The sequence below is a fragment of the Cricetulus griseus genome, chromosome 2, assembly GCF_003668045.3.
Source record: "Cricetulus griseus strain 17A/GY chromosome 2, alternate assembly CriGri-PICRH-1.0, whole genome shotgun sequence".
Lineage (NCBI taxonomy): Eukaryota > Metazoa > Chordata > Mammalia > Rodentia > Cricetidae > Cricetulus > Cricetulus griseus.
This window is the reverse complement of record NC_048595.1, coordinates 215848351-215870577: the sequence shown is the minus strand read 5'-3', so window position 1 is coordinate 215870577 and position 22227 is coordinate 215848351. Positions and strand designations below refer to the sequence as shown.

Below are 22227 nucleotides of genomic sequence, written 5' to 3'. Positions count from 1 at the left end.
AGAATATTAACATTATCCTTTTGCCACTATAACATTTCCATAAACACTGTAGAATTTTTTTTCTATTTACTAAAGTTTTGCCTTTTAAAAATTTCCTAATTAAGAAGTTATCAAAATTTGGAACTGAGACAAAGGATTTAAAATATTTGTGTGTGTTGTTAGGTACTTAACTTTGAGCAAGCTAGACAAGTGGCCTACCACCAAGCTATACACCAAATCCCTAAAATGCTTTAGTTCCCCCTTTAAAGATTACTATGAAAAGTATTCATGTTCATTGGAAGAAATATAAAAAAATAAAAATAACACAAACATTTATTACTGTCTTGCTTCATATCATCTGTCAAAAATTTATACAAATGTAAAAAAGAAATGGTATGTATCAGTTATTTCAGAGATATGTGATGTGGGATGTCTTCTGCATGCTGCAAATCTGTGTTGCTTAATTGGTTGATGAATAAAGCTGTTTTGACCAATGGACAAGTAGAATTTAGCTAGGCAGGCAATCTGAACAAAGGGGCTGAGAGAAGGAAGACAGAGGCAAGGAGACCCCATGTAGCCACTGGAGAAGCAAGATGCAAGGGCATCACTGGTAAGCCACAACCACATGGAGATACACAGATAGGTTAATATTTTAAGAGAGAGCTAGCCTGTAAGAAGCCTAAGCCATTAGCCAAACAATTATATTAAGTCTCTGAGTGGTTATCTTATAAGTGACTGCAGGGGACCCAATGGGTGGAGAGAAACCAGTCTCAGTGAGACTAGGTTACACAGAGAACATTTTTCATCTACAATATATAAAGCCATACTCTCGAGTTTTCAACTATACTGTCCATTTTCCCCTGTGTACATACTCCACTAATAATAATCATCATCAAATATATTTATTACCACAAAGATGGGCTTTTGTTTTGAGCAGTTCCCTTTTTGTTAGAAATGGGAGTTTTTCCTACATTTAGTAATTACAAATAGTATTCAATGAAAATTTTCACAGTCCAGTGATTTCCATAGGAAGTAGCAACAGAAACAGAATGGTGGGGCCACAGCTTTGTGCATCTGAGGTGAAATAGTACCTTTGCTTTTCACCCATGCTGTATTTATGTTTTACCAACCTGAAAGAACAGCCTACACCCTTAGTTTATTTATTCTTGTATTGTGTTAAGAGCTTTGACTATCAGGAAGCTGATGTTCAGGCATTAGCTCTTTGGGTCTCTTCTTAGCCACTCATTCTATGGAAAGTAAATGACTTTCATATTGTAACGTTTTTGACTTGTCCCTCAGTTTTAATTTGGTAGCTTCTCTAAATGATTTTCTCTCTCTCTTGCTCTCTCTCTCTCTTTTTTTTATAAAAATATAGACAGCATTTCCAGAATTATCTTTTGTGATTTATTCTAGGGTGCTATGCTTCTAGCTGAGGAGACGGAGACCAATGGTTTTAAACTAGGGTGATTTTACAACCACCCCAGGAGATGGGTGGCAATTTCTGTAGGCATTTTGGTTGCCACGACAAGGGGAGCTGCTTTTTATATCTCTGGGCACAGTCCAGGGTACTGCTAAGTATGAACACGCAGAGCAGTCCATTGCCTTGCCCCCAGAAAAGATTACCCAGTTCAAAATTTCAATTGTACTCAAGTTGGGAGTTGTGGGTAGAATTACCAACATTGCTATCCGGCATGTGAACGGTTTCACTTACTACCAAATTTATCTAACTGAATTCCCTTTGGTGGATTATGTAATATAGGGATCTAACTTTATTTTTAAAGTTAATGTAGTGTCTAGTATACCTCCTAAATAATATTCCATTCATAGCTGAAGTGCCATCCTTAAATATGTGCTAAATCTCACAAAGCAAATACTTAAAGGTTTATGCACACATACCTATGTTGAGGACATACATCATAGTTACCTGCCCCACCATAGTTATACTGCTTAAATTTCTGTATCTTTATAACCACTGTTTACATTTGATAACAAATCTCTTACTATTCTGACTCCAAATCCCCAATGATGTTAACTAATACCCTTTCCTGGATCAAGAGGGCTGTCCTCTCTTCAATGGTTGTGATCCAGGGTTGTGTATGTGCATGTGTGTGCATGCATATGTGTGTGTGCATTGTTGTTGTTTGCTAAATGAACAGGGTGTCAAGCATCTCTGTAAATATTTATGTTTATACTCACAGATTAGTGTTGCTATTAGCTTTGGTCAGGGAAGCTTCTGTTTGCAATGGGCACCAGTTAATGCATGCTGAGAATAAGTAACTGTTGAGTACTCGGCCTTAAATGCAGCATCTCTAACACTCCATCCAACACTTTGGAACACTACAAAAGAGTCAAGTGGGAAGACTGTAAGAACTGGAGTGTGGGGAGGCCATCACCTTGTTCTTACATCTATGAACTTACAACAACAGTGGCTACCTGTAGAAGACCTGTTCAAGACAGAGCCCATCAACTTTCCATCAGGGATGGGGGGTATATATAGCCTTATCCCTTTCTGAGGAGCAGTTAAAAGACTACAGGGGCAAAAGGGGTCGTGGTCCTGGGTGGTGAAGCCACTGGCAAGTTGCCTTTGCTCAAGTAAACATTACCTGTGATCATGTAGGCACCCTTAATCAAATGCAGTAGATCAAAACCACCAGAGTCACAAAGAAAGAGTCTAGTGCAAGGGGGGGGGCAAGAAATAATAATGGAGAGAAATCATCAAAATATATTACATGGATGTATGAAATCATTAAAGAAGAATATGGACATTGACTACTCAGTGAAGTTCAACATGGCTACAGCCAACGGAGGAGAATCTAACCCACACCCAGTTGCTCTGGCCACTCAGAGAAAGTCAGGAGGCTGTTTCAGTTGTTACTCCACAAACTAATAACCCTAGAAGATAGTATTTCTACTGTGATAGTTGCTCCAGATGCCCACACCCATGACTGCTCGAAGAGGATGCCTATCCAGACTGACATGACTGTGCAGAAATGTTGTGGTTAGCAAACAGAAGGCTGTGCACATGTGTGACTGGATATATAAACAGTCCTCTGCTCAATCTCCTGAGGTCAGTTAAGAAGACCTACCTCTTCTATGCTGCCTCTCCAACCCCCCTATCCACCCCAAACTGGTCTTGTGTTGCAGGCTAGATCTCAACAATTTCTTTTGGAGGAGTCATTGCCGACTGTGGTCCTTTATCATGGGTGGACAAGACGAAACTTGTGATAGAATAAACTGACAACTCCTGGGGCCTGTAGTCCTAGACAACAGATAGGGAACAGAGTGCAAAGACCTGAAACAAGGCTGAGGGAAGTGCCAAGATGTCCAAAAACTAAGGAAGGGGAGCACTACAAGATAGAGGGCTGTACAAAACAACTGGCCCCAGCAGCTGGAAAAGTGCTGGGTAGTGGCTGTAAGTTGAGCAGCAGGAATGGCTGCCTGGGCTCCTAGGATTAGCTGTTGAGTGTTGGTCTGCTGCTATTCAAAACCAGAAAGTGGCTTACAGCAAGGGAGATCCACCCCACCTACTTGTGATGCCTCAAACAGAGCAAAAGAACCCTTTTCTGACTGGTAGAGAGTCCAATAAAGTCCACTGAAATGACATAGAGAGTGCATTCAGCAAAGGGAAACACAAAGGTTTATGTAGAATATTCTCTTTTGCATAGAAAATGATGCTTGTATTTTCTGCTTATTCATTGAGTTATTATTTTTTCTTTCTTTTCTTTTTTTCATGTTTTTAGAAAAGAGGAAAAAAAGGAAAACAATAATATGAGTAACTTTCCAAGAGGGGATGGGGAGAAACAGGGTAGAGGAAGCAGGAGAAAAGTCAGACCTGTGGCAGCCTTGCTGACCTTTGCCCTTTAGATGTTGCACATTCAAACTGGCTAACAAACACTGTGCTTCCCTTAGAAAACCCTGCTCTTCACAGCAGAGATGTGGCGCAGAAGCCAAGCGAGCTGACTTTATGTGCATCGTAGAACAAAACAAATAAGTATGCGGATGTTTGGGAGTCATAGCGTTTCTGATTGGTTTCATGCCTCAGTGGGTTAAGGCACTTGCTATTAAGCCTGGTTTGATCCCTGGAACCCATGTGGTGGAAGGAGAGAAGTGACTCCGGCATGTTTTTTCCTGATCTCCACACATGCACTGTGGCGAGCATGTCCATACACACACAAATAACTTAATGTAATAAAAACTTAAAGAAGAAAGCTTCAGAGTTTTACTATGGAAGAAGAGGCAGAAGTAACATCACGAAAAACAGGAAGAATAAAAAAAGAACTCTTTGTGGGCTGGTTTGGAATTGGAGCTATCAGAAGACATATACCTATACATACTCTGATGAAAGAAAATACAGACACTCACATAGACAGACAGACAGATAGACAGACAGACAGACACACACACACACACACACACACACACACAGGCATGCAATATCTCTGTCATTCTCTCTCTTTATGTCTCAAAGCCAGTGCCCAACAGGAACCAGGGCTCTTTGAAGAAATAATGACTTTAGGGTTAGCTGGATGAGCGTGGGACATCCCGTTGGGCCAGGAAACAGTACTTATAAGATGTTGAAGATGCATCCAGAGAACAGGAGATGGCCTGACTTAGCTCCCACTGACAAAATCTGGGACAAATTGAATATCACAATAAATATAACATAAGAAATTACAGCCTACCAGATGAAATAGGACAAAAACTACAAACAAATAAAGGTAATGAGATGGTGGAAAAGTCAATAAAGGTAGAGGAATGGTGGGAATGGAGAAATCTCCATTTTGCCATTACCACCTCACAGTCATTAATGGGTGGGTGATAAACTTAAGTTTGAATAAAGAGCAACTCATCCAAGGAGCTACTGCTGGTTAACAGCTGCTGGGAGGAGGAGACATTTTCTGCAGTGGTGTAGCCATTGGTGAGCTGCCCACAAGCCAGTAAATAACCTACATCCATGCTCATGCAAGCAACTGTAATTAAGTACAGTGGGCCATCAGCAAAAAGACTGATATGAAAGTAGGAAGACACTTGTTAGGAGGTTGAAGAGGTCCAAGAGGGTGGGGGAGGGAGATAAGAGAGGGTAATGGCTGGGGAATATGGTAAAAATACATTATATACAGGCATGAAATTATCAAAGAGTAAACAAAAATACTTTAAAAACCAGGTCATAGGTATGGATTTAAACATCTTCCTCTAGAATAGTGGTTTGGCAAACCTCTATCTCCAAAAATATCTACACTACAATTCATAACATTAGTAAATTATAGTCATGAAGTAGCAATGGAAATAATTTTATGAGGACCTGTAGTAAAGGGTGCAGCATTGGGAAGGTTGAGAACTACTGCTCCAGAATGATTATAATGACAAGGAGGAACACCTGAATAATACTCTGAAGAAACTATTGCAACCTTGACTGAAAAATCAGAATAACACCCAAGAGATGTATATCAGTTCTGCATCCCGGGATGCTCCTGATTTAGTATTCCAAGCTATTACTGGAATCTAATCATGAACTATGAGACACACCCAAACTGGGAAGAATTCAGGGTTCTTCCTCCACTCTCTGCTGTGCAGGGACCTAACGCCGGGGGTCAGCCAGGCAAGTGCTCTTCCACTGAACTATATCTCAGTCATTCGCCTGAGGGACAGAGAAAGACTGAAGGACTGTTTTAAAGTGAATTAAAGAGAAATAAATTAAAAAATAAATACAATTTAGTTACTATTTAGTTGGCTGGAATACATTTTTTTTTTTGCTGTTTTCTATGTCTCACTACATAGAAACTTACAGAATTAAGTCTTTTTAAAAATATTTTTTGTTTTTATTTATGTGTGTCTATATGTAGATGTATGCATGCAAGTGTCTGCAGACCATAAGAGGGTGTTGCAGGAGTGCCAGGTGCCTGTCAGTCCCCTGATGTGCTGGGACCCTGATAAACTGGTCCTGTGGAGGCATAGCGGGTGTTCTCAACAACTGAACAATCTCTCCAGCCCCAATTTTTTTTTTTTAAATTTTAACTTTAATGTTTTAATTTTAGAGGCACTCATATTTACATATCCATTCCCCATTCCCTTGTCCTCTCATCCTCCCATGTTCCCCAATGAGACCCCCCCAATCCACCCACACCTCCTCCCCAGAGATAGTGAGGCCCTCTACGGGGACCATCAAAATCTGTCATATCATTTGGGGGAGGGCCTAGACCCTCCTTGTCCAGCCCCAATCTTAAGTCTCCCTCCAGCTGATTCTCCTGGAGTTTTGAGAGTATATCTTACATAAATGATGAAAACATTCTCTTCAACTTTTCAGTCTTCACCTGCTCTTCCTAATGACACAAGGTTGGGGACTGAGTGTTTTATGCTGATGGGGTTTCATACGACTGGGCTCAGTATTTTAATATTCAACTATGAGAAATACACTGGCCTGAGACAGTTTTCACCACACAAGTAATTCACTTTCCAATTTTGGTTTTCTAAATCTTCTACATAGAAATTAATTTTTCAATCAATTGCTATTTCAGCATCCAGGAATATGGCCATGGTTCTTTTTGTTTTTATTTCAATGCACTACTTTATGATTCCAGCAGTAGATTCCCAAATTTCAAGATGACTACATGCTTGAAATAATTTATAGATCATGGTGTATCTATGGCAATACTGTACAATTCTCTTCGACAGTGTTTCTTTATGGTTTATAGACTTTAGTCACAGGAGAGAACGGCCTATGGCTTTATTAGTCTGTCTCTATCAGGTCTGGCTATCAGGCTTAACGTTCATGGAGACTGAACTTTTTCTTTGCCAATAAAAAGTGTCTGCCTGAAGTGATCAATGATTTGCTTCCCGAGTAGTAAATGCCAGTGTGCGTTTAGAGAAACTAGGCAGAGACATCGCTGTAAATAACTTCTTATCATTACAAGTCATCTCTTTGTAATTTTAATCGCTAGAATAAGCAATTTGTCAATCAACATTAGTACCATAAAAAAAACAAACAACTCTGGTGTTTCCATGGTGAAGCAGATTTTCCAGGAGTCACTGTAAATACCTGATGCCAACACAATCTTATTTTAATGGTGCTTGACTCGGGGTTTAAAGTCCATTTGGGGTGACTCATAGGAGTACTGCTATGTTTTAAAGACTAGTGTTGTTTTCTTTCCGTCGGTATTCACCAACCTTCACTTGATGGATTCTCAGCTTCTATAATGGTGTAAGGGAAGAAGATTTATTTGAAATAATTTCTGAGTGTTCAAGAAGCTGCATATGACAGTTCCTATGGGTCAGACACTAAGTGTCTGCTAACAACTGATGTGACTGTGCCACACCTGTGCTCATGGACAGGGGTATGTGTGTATGCCATGGATGCACATGCATGTGTGGGTGCACATTTGGAGACCAGAGGTCAGCCTCAGGTGTTGTTTCTGAGGAACCTCATTGGTACCCGAGGCTCACCAAGTAGATAGACCAGGCAGGCTGGCCAGCAAGCCCCAGGGATCTTTGCATTTTGTCTGTCTTCCCAGGGCTTGGAGTACAGCATGTGCCATCACGCCTGGCTTTTTACATGAATGCTAGGGATCAAGTTCAGTTCTTCATGCTTGCACAGCACATACATGACTTACTGTGCCATCTCTTTAGCCTCAACTTTCTTTTTTTTCAGGATCTGTAGCTTCAGGGCTCCAGTCATCTTATTTGCTTGACTTTGGTCTCAGGAATCCTCCACTATTCATTCGAATTTTTAACATAGATCTTTAGCTTTTAATTTCAGCTAGCACCTAGTTAAACTTACAACCATACATGCAGATCAAAGGTCAGCAAATTACTACTGTTCATGGTGGAAAGCCAGCCTACCATCTGACTTCATGAGAACATTGTCACACACATGAACCTAGTCCAGGGCTGCTTTGTCCTGACAAAGGCAGCGTTGAGTATTGGCAAGCAGCTACATTGTCCACAAACTCTAAATATGTATCATGTTCTTTTCCACAAAAATCTTTCCAATTATGGAAGAGACCATGGCCTTTGGAATTTGATTGGTACAATACTACTAGTTAACACAACCATGAAACCACAAGTTGAGTTTGAACTCTTCCTGAAACAGGAAGTAACTCAAGACAAAGTGCTTAACATTTTAGTGCCTTTTTCTTCACCTGTATTTATTCTGCTGGCTAAATGAACACAACTGAACAGCTACCCATAGTTCTTGGCATGGGGAGGTACTCAATAAACAAAGGCAGCAGAACCATTCCTTTTTTCAAGAACACTTGACTTCTTCTGCATCACATTTACCTTTCATACAGGGGTATTTTCACATGGGTAAGTTTCCATCCACAACTGTTTTCAAGCTCCAACACCTATCTCTAAGCGTTATCTGGATTGAAGAGAGCTCAAGTTGTTATCATGTGTTACCTCAGAATAAAACTTAATGTCAGAATAGAGCCTGGTGTATCATTGTAGACATATCCCAGAGGAAATGAGTCAAAATTTCCTGATTTAGAACAGACTGGTGTGTGAAACTCTCAGCTTAATCGTTACACTTCCTTCTTAGTCTTGTGAAAAACTCAGGGGTTCTGAAGATGTGGTGTTCATGGTTTTGAGGCGCTCTCTATGTGTTTCTCTTTCACTCATGTAACAAACCATCTTCGGTTAGTATTCAGGGAATCAGCAATGCCCCTCAAACACAAAGAAATAAAAAACCTTTCTCTCTCTATTTCCCGTCTCCCACCGTAGTGCAGAGGACTGAACCCACAACTTTGTGTATGCTAGGCAAGCATTCTATCAAGGAACCCCTTCCCCATCTGTAAAACATATGTTCCTTCCTATGCAATTAATCTGCTGCTTCTATTTTTTCCTAATTTAACTTTATAACTAGAATGAAGAAATTACAGGTGACAAGTGCCACCCATGAAATGCACTAAAAGAAGATGTCAGCCAGCGTCCGAGACATGGAGCAGACAGGACGTGCACAGATTAAACAGAGTGAAGCTTTCCATAGTAAATGTCACTATCTGGGCACACTCGACACTTCTGCCTCTACTGTGTCTGTGTACTCAGTAAGTCAGTCTTCTTTCCACATATAAACACATAGAGCATGTGAGTAAAGACTGTACTTCTGTGCCTCCAACTCTGATGCCACCATGAATGCTGGCAATTGGTTCTGCTTAAGTTATGACACTAACAGACCTGTGGTCACTATCTGGGACAGGGGAGGAATCTCACAGAGAAATACTCTTCCTATGGCCACTGAGTCTGTGGGACTAAGAAGCAAAGTCCCTTCTTAGGTTTCCGTGCATTTGATTTATTTGCCTAATTTCTTTCCTTTAATTTTTTTTTTTAACTGCAAAAGAAACCGTGTGCTCTGTCTAAGTGCTTTGGTATGTGAGCCTGGTTAACATTTCCAGTTTCAATGTTTCCTGAGAGGAAGTAATTCAAAGTGTGTTATCTAAACAACTCTAATAGGTCTAATCCAGGAAATGAGCAGGCTTTTACTGCTCATAATGCCACTCAGAATTAATACCCCACATCACTCTAAACCACTGATGTAAAGTGTGCACACGGGTACAGACACATACACATATTCTCTCTCTCTCTTTCCCTCTGCAGTAGGCAATGTGTCTCTAATAACCAAACAATGAAGCAGAAGTGCCAGAACAGCAGCATTAGAAGGTCAACTTAACTTGCAGTTTCTTAATGAAGATCTAAGTTAAGAGAGACAATGGAGTCCGAGTCTTTTGAAGTTATGCTTATGAAGCAAAGTCCCTTCTTTGCTTCAATAAAGTTATCATTGTGGTAAAATAAAAAAATAAATTCCAATTCTCAGTAACAATGATTGATCTCATAAATAATGTGTAGATTAAATACAAAATGTTTGCTATCCAAAACTACAAATTCGATTGTCTGCTGGGAAAATGGCAACCAATGCTTTAAGAGTTAAGATAAGTCTTGATCCTGTGTGTGTGTGTGTGTGTGTGTGTGTGTGTGTGTGTGTGTGTGTGTGTGTGTGTACACAAGGACTAGGAGAGGGATGGCAAGCACAATGGCACTGGCTTAGTGGTGACGGCATGGCAGACAGCTTGCCAGCTGGCAGTTTCCCAGAGCAGCTCACAAAGCCTCAGCAAACAGAAAGAGCATCAAGTGGTCTTCAAACACTGAAGTAACCAAGCCCACAACTGTACCCACTTTATCATCCTCCACTAGTCTTGACAATGTATGTCATATGACTCATTCTAAGGAAACCATGTGATGTTTAAAACCAGCAAACAAAACTTGGCCGTGTTTAAAGCTTACTTTTTATCTTAGAATCTGCTCTTTCCACTGGACAAAACCTACGTCAAAAGCATAGCCATCCCTTCTAACCTCTGTGGTGTGGAGCCAAGAACAAGGCTGTGAGCTAAGGAGGCTCTCAGTGACCACCAGAAAGGTGTGTCATTCTGTGAGGTTTGGTAGAAAAGCCAGTGTGGTCTTCTGTGTTAATCCAAACACTGTCCAATGTGGTTCCCAACTCCTGCCCAGCAGATCAGAGACAGGAAGAAAAACTGGACAAGGGAGTATTAAGGCAGGTATTGTAACAGACACAGGGGTAGGTACCACATGACTTAGATGGGACCGTAAGATACTGAGTTATCAATATGGAGGGGCTCCCTAAGTCAAAAGTCAAGCATCTCAAGAGAGTGTAACAGATTTTAAAGCAGGAGATGAAGGTAGGTTTAAATTTCCTAAATTTTAAATGGCAGAAAAGGCTAATATATGAGACTGAAAGGGAATCTCATTCATTTTGGAAAGCACTTTGTTAAAATTCACAGTTACCCTGAATGTTGGTTGTCTAGATCACCCAGGTTCCAAGAGTCTGGAGAAAAATGCTGGAGCAAATCAGCCCTAACATATTTAGAACAATCCCATTATCAGATGCTTAAAACACAAGGGCATTAGGTCTCTGAATTATCCAGCCAGTAACCTGGATGCCATTTTAAATTAGGAACAGTGAGCAGCACTGAACTGTTCTCCAAACAAAGTGACAATCAGGTTGTCCCCAAACTCACTAGGTAGCTGAGGATGACCTGAACTCATCTGGTGTCTCTGCCTACATTGGCTGTGACTACAGGTGTGTACTACCACATTCAGCCTAAAAGAAAATGGATCCAGTGCACGAGCTACTGGGACAATGGCACACATGCTCAGATTACAATCGAGTTCTACCTCAAGCACACAGACAGCATGAGGCAGAGCACAGGGGTGGCTGGGTGGACTAGGAGACCTGGAATCCATTCTAGATGTTGTTGACTGAGTCACTAGAGTCAACTAAGGCATTTCCTTCTGTTTTTCTATTTGCTAAAGGGAAGACCCTAGGTGATGTCTAAAGAACCACCTCCAGACCTAAAACCTATGCTATAAAACCTCAAACTGCTCGCCCTGTTGGATTGTTTACCGTATTTTAATATTTGATTCTTGAGCACATGCATCAGTATCAAGAAATGATCAATTAGTTCCTATGAGTCTTACATGATTATTTACCTATGTAGAAAAGGTGCCCCTGGATGGCTTATCATTAAGAGACAAGAGAAAAGGAAAGAATCTGTGACAACACAGACAATTCTGGACACTGCACTAAGTCAAATAAGCTGGGCACAGGAAGGCAAATATTGCATGTTCTCACTTTTATGTGGAAAACAAGATCAAACAAGTAGAGGGGACAGAACGGGTCATTCCCAGAGGGTAGGGGTTGGGGATGCTACATTGCAGCTGGGTAGGAGGAAGAAATAAAAATGTGAGTGGCAGATGCTAGCCAGTTTGATTTGATCATTATATGCTTATCTAGCACCACTTGCACCTTATAAGTAGATGTAAGTATTTGTACCTTAAAAAAAAAAAAAAAAGAAATCCCAAGATCCTCGTCTCCACACTATAGCAGCTCTGTTGCTTGGCAAGGACCCCTCTCCTGGCTAATTTGTCAAGCTGACAAAGGCTAGGGAGGGACTCTCAATTGAGAAAATGTCTTCATAAGATATGCCTGTAGGCAAGTGTGTAGGACATTTTCTTGATTGATGTGGGAGGGCCAAGCTTACTGTGGGCAGTATCACCCTTGTGCTGGTGATCCTAGGTGGTATAAGAAAACAGGCTGAACAAGCTGGGGGAGCAAGCCAGTAAGCAGCCCTCTTCCATGGCCCCTGCAAGAGCTCCTGCCTCTAGGTTTCTGCCTTGAATTCTTGTCTTCAATGCCTGGGTGATAGACTACAAGCTATACGAGGAAACAAACACTTTCTTTTTCTTCATTAAAAAAAGAAAAGAACTGTCTCATGGCAACCCTCCTAGCCCTGCAGCTCTTACAGTCTTTCTGCCCCCTCTTCCATGATGTTCCCTGAGCCTTAGGCATAGGGATTGTGTTATAGATGTACCAGTTGGTGCTGGATATTCCTCGGCCACTTATTCTCCACTTTTTGACTGTTGTGTACCTCTGTAGTAGCCTCTTTAGAAAAAGGCTTCCTTTTTTGATGAGGGATGAGAGCTATACTTACCTGTGGATGTAAGGATAAGTACAAAGAATACAATTAAAAACTATACTGATTTTGGAAGTGTAGGTTTCTTCTTTAAGGTCTGGGACCTCTCTCATCATAGTTTACAGAACCAAGCAATAAATCAATAAATTCCCTCCATCTCATTGAGTGGATCCTAAATTCATTTAGACAGTGGTTCATCATCCCCAAGAATGAATATATATATATATATATATATATATATATATATATATATATTCAACTATTTGTTTTGGATTTTTAAAATTTATTTATTATGTATACAGTCTTCCTGCCTGCGAGGGCACCAGATCTCATTCAAGGTGGTTGTGAGCCACCATGTGGTTGCTGGGAATTGAACTCAGGACCTCTGGAAGAACAGTTAGTGCTCTTAACCCCTGAGCCATCTCTCCAGCCCATATATGCCACTATTACAGCACTGAATCTATCTTGCCATGTTGGTCACTGTTATGGTTCACAGGCTTTACAGCTTATAGGAGTATTGATTATTTCTCTGCTTGGCAGCTGGCATAGCTCAAGTTGTTTTTGATCATGGTGTTTCACTACAGCAACAGAAACCCGAGCTAAGATACCTTTGATGTAGCCAGTCCTAAATGCAATAATCAGAAGATCCTTCTACGAGGTTTGGGCAAGCAGAGGGGATGACTGCCTACATCTGACCAAAATTTCACATTTGGTCTGAGTAGGTCACTTTCCTTATTGAGGTAATGCAAACTCGTATTTTGCCTCTGGGGAAATGTCTGTTGAGACAGCTGGATTTCACCGGCTGGAACCAAAAGCAGGATAGCATCCAGTTTAGAGCAGTAGTGCCCTCTGAGACTTGAAGGACGTCATTTTCAAGCTTTTGGGGGCAGCAGTGAAGACAGGAGAGCTCAGATCCAATGTCAACTCAAAGCTGCCTTTCTTCCTGACCCCCTTCTCCAGATGCCGCAATAAAGACAGAGCTCAAATTAAAACGTAATTGGTTAGTCATTATTTTGATGGCAAGAATGCATGTGTGGGAAAATTTCTCATCAGCACTGGGCTGAGTTTGAAAGGCTGAAGATATTTCAAATAATTCACTAGCTATTAGTGTAATGTCTCCTAAAGATATTGGAATAAAGGGGTAATTTTGAGTATGTGACAAAAACTAGCTTCTCTATATGGAGTGCTAATGAAGACAATGGCTATGAAGTATTAAATAAAGTGGAAGTGAAATCATGTGCAGGGGAATTCTTCTAAAATGAGAAACAATTTAGTATGATTGAATGTTCTGCAACAGCGACTGGCAGGTTTTTTCCTATGGGATTTGGGAGCCACGGGGTCTCTGTGGCACTGCTGCTGGGGTGACACAAGCCATAGCCAACATGTAAACAGACAGGGCTGTGCTCCATACATTATGGAAACATATATAGAAACATGAACCTGTCCATCACCCATGGCTCACTAACCCCCACGCTAGATACTGCATGGCTTCATTTAATTCTGACAACACATATCTAAGGTGGGCAGTCTCACTCCATTGTGCACGTGAAGATCCTGGGAGCTCCAGGGGTTATGCAATGTGCCTGTGGTTACATTTACTGTCTGTAGGTCAGGCTCTAAACCCAGCCCCTGAGCAACTCCACAGCCTCATAGGTCTTGAGATCACAGTGGCTTTATTTAAAGAGAGACATGTGGGCTGAATATAGCCATGTGGCTGTTTTATTTTATTTTATTTTTTAAAGATTTTTTAAAATAATTTTTTAATTTGAATTACAAACAAGATTTACATGACAATCCCAGTTCACCATGTGGCTGTTTGAAAAGAAAAGATTTATTTATTTATTTTTTTAGGTGTGTGTGTGTGTGTGTGTGTGTGTGTGTGTGTAGGCAGGAGCCCACAGAGGCCAGCAGAGGATGCTCAATCCCTGGAGCTAGAGGTCCAGGTACTTCTAGCTGCTTGAGGTGGTTGATTAGAACTGAACTTGGGTCCTCTGCAAAAGCAGTGTGCACTCTTAATTGCTGAGCCATCTTTCCAGCACCAGGTGTGGCTGGTCTTATTGTAAACAGATAGAGGAGAGGCTAGAGAGATGGCTCAGCCACTTAGAGGCCTTGGTGCTTTCCAGAGGACCTGGATTTGGTTCTCAAACCCTACCGTTAGCAGCTTACGATCTCTTGTAACTTCAGCTCCAGAGATCTGACTCCCATTTCTGGCCTCTCTTGGCATATGTACACACATATACATAAGTAATAATAAAAATGTTCATCATGGAAACCTAAAGCTGATGGATAAAGGAAAAAATGTGATAAAGGCAGGTGGGAATGCTGTTCTAAAAACATTGGATGCTGTAGCTCTTTTGTTTTCGAGACAGGGTCTCATGTAGCCCCGGCTGACCTTGAATTTACTATGTAACTGAGCATAATCTTGAACTGCTGATTCTCTTGCCTCCACCTCTCCTGAGATGAGATGACAGGTGTGCACAACTATGTCAGGTTTTGTATGGTTCAGTTGCTCATTTGTCCTGGAAACCTTGCTTTGAGGACACCACAGTTCCCTTCTGGCATTTACCTCATTGAGGGCTCATTTCTTTCTGCTCATTTGTGTGCTCTGGTGCTCCAGGCCTCAGCCCTCTGCTCTCTGTTGTCTAGGTTATGGTTTCTCAGCCTGGGTCCTCACGCGGTTTTGGGATGGACAACTTTTCATTGCTGTGCACAGTGAATGGTCAAGAGCATCCTGGCCTCTACACACTGGGTGCCAGGAACATCCTCCATCCCATAATCATGACAAAGTTACATATGGACACTGCCAGTGTGCCCCAGGAACAAAATTATTGGCCACTGAGAGCAGCTGTTGCAGGTCACCTAGACCCAGAGTTTCAAATACCCTTCAAAGGTGAGGGGCCATACACATATACCTCAACTTCATCCTTTCTCCAAGCTTGACATCTGTGTAGCCACATTTTTACATGGAGCTAGGATAAACATTTTTGTCTTCCTCTCCTAGGCTGTCTGCCAGAAGACAGGCACTTGTATACCCATTAAGAACAGTCCTGGATGGACAGAAGGAGTTCAAAATACATTTGCTAGTTAATCATTTAAATACTGCATATGAATTCATTTTGTGCAGTTCACCAATGATGGGCAATCAGGTCAATAATTTTAAATGTAGCACGGTACCTTTTAAAGACAGTGTTAGGCTAGACGAATGCTTGGCGAGTGTGGTAGTACACCTATAATCCCAGTCTGCCTGAGACTGGGATTATAGGTGGGAGAATTGCTGTGAGCTCCAGGCCATATTGGGCTACATCCTAAGACCTGGTATCAAGTATAAAATGAAACAAAGACACTTCATTTCTAAGTAAGTGTGGATAGCCATGATACTATCCACTACACTTATTTAAAATTTTACTATAATCTTAGACAAAAGACAGAACTAAGGTTGCTGTTCTTATGAATTATTATTTTTTTGCAGTGTTGAGGAGTAAACTTAGGGCCTAATACATGCAAGGCAAGACTCTACTACTGAGCTATATTTCCAACCCCATTATGTTAATATATTTGGTATTACTTCAAATTATTACAATTCATTTCAATTTTGGAATCAATAAAATGCATATTTATTTATGCAATAAATATGTATGTATTTGGGCAATTATGAAGCCAGTTATTCATGAATTCATAACTACAAAATTCCAATAGTGTTTCTTATTGGCCTAGTTTATGCCATTCTTTTTCCTTTTCTATTTTCATGTATGTGTATGCAAGCACACACGAGAATGCATTTGTACATATGGAGGCCTGAGTTTGATGTTAAGAATCATCTATGACCATTCTTCTACCTGTTCATTGAGCCAGGAACTCAGTCAAATGCAGAGCTCACTGATATGACTAGTCTTGATAATCAGCTTGCTGGGGATCAACTGTCTCTGTCTTCTGAGGCTGGAATCACAGGTGGGCTGCCATGCCCAGCTGGCATTTATGGAGGTTCTAGGGTCTGAACTCTGTCAAGTGCTTTAGCCATTGAGCCATCTTTCTAGTACCTGTTTCATTTTGAATTGGAAAATAAAGGGCGAAATTTTTCTATGTAGGTTTAAATTTATTGAAAAGCAACCCTGCCCCAAAATTCTGCCTCTTGGGAAACAGCTTCCATCTGAGCCTAGACAGTGTTATTTTCATTTTGTCCTTTCTCCAGGGGATGCAATAACCAAACATGGCATTCTTTCTCACCCAAGTCTGCACACAACACTAATATTATGTCTACTGTCAGTTAAAAACCATGATTCCCAGCACTGAACTTCACTTTGGGTAGCAGTCAACCTTCCTGCAGCTGTCCTCAGTTCATTCACTAAGCCCATCAAGTCCTGTATATTTCATTATACAACTTTCCCAAGATTTTCTACCAATGGTCCTTTGAATAGAAGTGAACTCAATGTGATGGTTCTTAAACTCTGTAAGTATTAAATAACTCTATAAGTTATCAAATATTGATGCTTATACAGCTTGGAACTCAATCAAAACCTACTTAGCTCATGTTTCCTACACTCATCTATCTGTGCCCTCAAACTTGTAGGTGGAATCTCTAATACACACACACTTTTTTTGGTGTTGTGTATGTTTGCTTGTATGAGTGTGTGATGGGGGATGTTCTTCAGTGTGCTGTGGATATATGTTTCTCTTATTGGTTGATGAATAGAGCTGTTTCAGCCAGTAGTCAGGGAGGATGTTGCCAGGCAGGAAGTATAGGCAGGGCTACCAGACTAGGAAAATTTTGGGAAGAGGAACTGAGGGAGTGAATGGCCATCGAGCTGCCATGTAGCTGCCAAGAAAGCAAAAGGCTTGGGCATCACTGGTAAGCCAAGACCATATGGAGATACACAGATGAATAGAAATGGGTAAATAATTAAGAGAGAGCTAGCCAATAAGAAGCCTGAGCCATAGGCCAAACAGTTTATAATTTATATAAGCCTCTCTGTGTTTATTTGTGACTAAATGGCTGTGGGACTAAGTGGCACAGAAACTTTAGTCCGTGTATGTATGTGCGTGTGCGCGCGCGCGTAAGATGTCAACATTGATTATCTTCCTCTGTCTACCATATCTTTTGAGCCAGGATCTCTCACTGAACATGGAAGTTGCCCACTGGCTAGGCTGGCTAGCCAGCAAGTCTAGTAATCCTTCTGTCTGCCTCTCCAGCACTGTGATTACTGGCATGCACAGCCATGCCTAGCTTTTCTAGGTATACTAGGGATCAGATGCAGGTCCTTATGCCTTCACAGCAAGAATATTGCTGACTTAGCTATCTCTCCTATGTCTAATAATTTACCACAAAATTTTAAAAGAACTTCTAGAAAGATATCTTTAAAAATATTGTACACAGGCAGGATGGACCTCTGTGAGTTCAAGGCCAGCATGAACTACATAGTTAGTTCTAGACTAATTAGAATTACATAATGAGACAATGTCTCATAAAATTTTACATGAGCAATATGTGACCAAAAATAGAATGTTAATCTTAAAAGGCATAAAAGGTTTTATGCCTGACTTGTCACCACTTAGGAGATAAATTACTTTTAGAAAAGAATTTAAAAGTGTTAGCTTGACTTTTATTTTTTCATTTAGCTAACTTTAAATGGAAGTTCTAAGGGGAAGGTTTATACTTATTAAAACACGCAGGAGTCAAGGTCAGCTTTCTGGGGGCAGTTCAGTGGCAGCACTCAACTGGTGTGCTTAGAGCCCCAGTTTAATTCCCAACTCCACAAAACTTCAAAAACAGAACCAACCAACAACAAAAAAACCTAGATTTAATATTTTATGATTAATGAATCTTAGTTAAAAGACAAAAAATATACCCTCATGAATGTGCAAATGAAGGTTTGGGACACTGGAGGAATTAAAAAAAAAAACAGACCTTTTGTATATAAGTAGATTTCATGTAGTATAGAACCTCACTGACTCTAATAATAAAACTACAGAGAGCCGACTACAGTGACTGTCTTTCAGACGTGGGGAAGAATGGCGCACCCTAGCCATCGTCATAGGCAGAACCATTTGTTTGCTTGGGAGCTACCTGGTCCTGTGTTTCCTGCGGAGTGTGGTTAGGGTGACTCACCCACAGAGACAGGGATGCTGTCTTAGGCCAACCCCTCACGTAGCCTGCTGTTCCAAGAAACAGGTATGCTGACGCCTAACATTTGACCTGTTCATAGAATCTGACTTAGTTGACTTCTGTGTAAAAGGCTAACAGGAAATCCTTTCAACATGGACATTTGAAGGTGTTTGAGTGAGACTGTGGGTGTTGATGACAAAATGGGGTAGGTGTGTGAATGGTGTAATTGGATCCCATGTGCAAAGGCTCAGTTCCCCTAGCAAGTCTGGCTAGAGGAGCTTGCTCATATATGGAAGCACACGTCCCTTTAAGAACAATAGGCAAAGGAAGCATGGCCAATACTAGGCTGTCTCTGGGCAGGGTTCTGAACATCAGGTTTCTTTGTACACAAACAGTCCACAGAGAATGGAGGGGATGTGTGCTGATCTCAGTGCAGGCACTGGAAGTGGGCTTGTGAGCTCTCCCATTCCTCCTTGATTTTTTTAAATGAAATGTTGATATTTGGTTCAGTATAGGTCTTTTGTATCTAAGAGTGGAAAACCCAGCATATCTGGTGAAACAGCTATTGGAGATTAGAGGATGAAGTTCAAGTTAAAAACATCTTTTCTTTTCTTAGGAATTGTGATGCTTAATATTGACTATGAACACGACAGGATAAGAATCAGCTAGTAGACAAGATTCTGGGCTTGTCCAGGAGGGAGTTTCTACATCGGATTAACTGGTTAATCCGTGGGCTGGGATCCCAGACTGAATGAAAAGAAGAAAGGGAGCAGAGCATGCATGGGAAGTCATTGCTCTGTCTGTGTCCTGCTTGTGATGTAATGAGGCCAGCTGCCCTGAACTCCATCCTGTTGCCATGACTTCCCCACATGACGGGACTGCCCCCTCAAACTGTGAGCCAAAATAAATCCCTCCTTCTTTAAATTGTATTTGTCTCAGCCATGAGAAAAATAATTATAGCAATTTTACTTCTGAAATTAACAGTTTCAGTTCTAATAAAAGATTGTGGTGATAAATACAGTGTGTGGATAGATGTTGGGTCATCCCTACCACATGTAGTGTTTCAGATGCTAACATTCATCCACTGAGAGGATGGAATGTTCCTAGGAGGAACAGATGCACATCTAGTGTATTAAACACTTGAATGTTACAGCGTCTCAGTGAGGGGTAAATATCTGGTTCCTCTGAGCTACCTTCACGTTGAATGTAATTTCCTCCATGACGTATACACGTTCAGGAAATGCTTTGGCCACTTCCTCCACGCTGTTGAAATATTGCACCGGCTCCTTTATATCCCGGTCTTGTTCCAGCAGCTTGAATTGTCCTAGAACACATGATAAGCAGAAGAGATGTAAGATGTTTATGCTGGACAGCTGTCACTGTGGCAACAACATCCTCTTCCTTTATGCCAGCTCTTCTCTGTTGTAGATTGCTATTCATTATTATGTTAAAAAAGGATGATCACATCTGAAGGTTTTGTTAAACTTGAATCTACACAAATTTAGAAAATCAGTGTGAAAATGAAAACAAACTGAATTTTATCTTTTTCTGTTCATATTCAGGGTTTCTTATCAGGGCTCTAAAATTACTGTAAATGGATGTTTCTATGTCATTAGACCTACAATGAAGTCTGTTATATACAGTAGCTTCTTTTGTTTTTAGCAGTAAACTTTCTTTTCATTTAATTTTAATAACTATTAATACTACTTTCTAGAGCCAAGGCCCTGTACCATGGCAGAATTAATCTTTTGAAGTTATTTAGACTAGAATAAAATCAGGGCCGGGGTGTAGCTCAGAGACAGCATCTGACACAAAAAGAAGGAGCCACTCCAGACAAGGCTCAGGCAGGCCACCATCTGCTACAGCAGGGGCAGCAGTGTGAGCTGGACATAGTTCCCTACCTGATTCTAGATTTCCATCCAGCTAGAGTTGGGGAGAAGGTATAGGTTGAGAGCAAGGTTGAAAGAGGAGGTGCTGGAGGTTTAAAGAGAGAAGACCATTACGTGCCGGGTGGGGACTTACAATGCAGTGTGACTGCTCAGCAACATTAAGTCATCACTGGGGCTTCCTGGCTGAGAATTAAAAGTGAAGCCAGACAGCACAAAGCAAGGTCAGGGACACAGGCTGAAATGGGAAGAAATTTAGATTTAGATTCTGCCACTGCTGTGAAACTGCCAGTGTGTAGGAGAAAGGGTCAGGGAAAGACTCAGGATATATACAAGGAAGGGACCTTTAGGTTGGGAAAGATACCAAAGTTCTTGGTGGGAAGGCAGAGGGACAGTGAAGATATAGATGGCTCTGATGTGGATAAGTTTGGACTTTGGAGGGAATTAGTTCAAAAGCTACAAAGGAGACTGGCCTACTTAAAATGAATCCCTTGGATGCTCTAGACAAGCTCAAAAATGACTTTCCAGGAGCCAGCCTAGCCAAGGGATAGATTAGATACATACTTGAAAGCATAGACAATCTATGTCATGGGATGGTGAGGCGACCAAGGCAGTTGTCCACGGGAGTTAGAATGCATATTCATTTGCCAGTGATCTACAGAACATCTGACAGAGACTTCAGGTATCTGCCAATATTCCCAACTGCTAGAAATGGTGATTTATATTTTATAATTTATTATATGGATAAGAAATTACAGATTTAAGCCGGGCATTGATGGTGCATGCCTTTAATCCCAGCAATCGGGAGGCAGAGGCAGTCAGATCTCTGTGAGTTTGAGGCCAGCCTGGTCTCCAGAGCAAGTGCCAGGATAGGCTCCAAAGCTACACAGAGAAACCCTGTCTCAAAAAACAAACAAACAAACAAAAGTCACATACTTATTTCACACTTTCTGTATATGCATGTTTGTATGTGTGTGTGTGTGTGTGTGTGTGTGTGTGTGTGTGTGTGCCAGAAGAAAACCTCTGGTGTCTTCTGGTACCATTCACCTTGCTTGATACACTGTGACCTGGGGCTTACCAGGTGGCCCACAAGCCCTTGTCTCTGCTTCCCAGCACTGGGGTTACAAGCATGCGCTATTTTATCCAGTCTTTTATGTGGGTTCTGGGATTATATAGGCCCTGGTGCAGGGCCTCTAAGCACTGTACCAACTGAGCCACCTCATTAGTGCTTGCATTAAATCTCTTAAATCCAATGTATGTTTTATATCTTGACAAAGTAGACTATTTTCTGCTCATGAAATAACAATGTTTTCAATTAAGATTTCCTCCCTCCCTCCCTCCCTCCCTCCCTCCCTCCCTCCCTCCTCCTCCCTCCCTCCCTCTCCTCCTCCTTCCTTCCCCTCCCTGCTTGCCATGATACCTAATATTATGTTTTGTATACGGGTTGTATGTATGTGTTTCTGGGAATCAAACCCAGGGACTCCTGTATGCTAGGCAAGTGCTCTTTGTAGAGGACTATCCTCAGTCCCTTTTTAATTCCTTATGGTTTTGGGAACTGAATCTAGTGTGCATACATGCCAGGCATGAGCTTCTCTGCCAAGCCATATACCTAGCTATTGGTTTCTTCATATAACTTCCTCCATCCATTTCTCTCCCAACATGGCTCTTGTTCTTCAGGCATTTTTTTTTTTTTTTTTTTTTTTTTTTTTTTTTTGGTTTTTCGAGACAGGGTTTCTCTGTGTAGCTTTGGAGCCTATCCTGGCACTCACTCTGGAGACCAGGC

At 41.2% G+C, this 22227-nt stretch overlaps 1 protein-coding gene across 3 annotated transcripts in view; it reads right to left on the bottom strand.

The window, feature by feature from the left end:
• Positions 1 to 22227, bottom strand: part of Garem1 (GRB2 associated regulator of MAPK1 subtype 1) — a 164370-nt gene that overhangs the window by 24283 nt on the left and 117860 nt on the right. For all 3 annotated transcript variants that reach the window (XR_004768373.1, XM_027400549.2, XM_027400550.2), the window contains exon 3: positions 19752 to 19882. Coding sequence is in view for 2 of the 3 variants with exons in the window: in XM_027400549.2 (XP_027256350.1) it covers positions 19752 to 19882 (131 nt within the window). In the remaining variant the exon portion in view is untranslated. The remainder of the gene's footprint in view (positions 1 to 19751; positions 19883 to 22227) is intronic.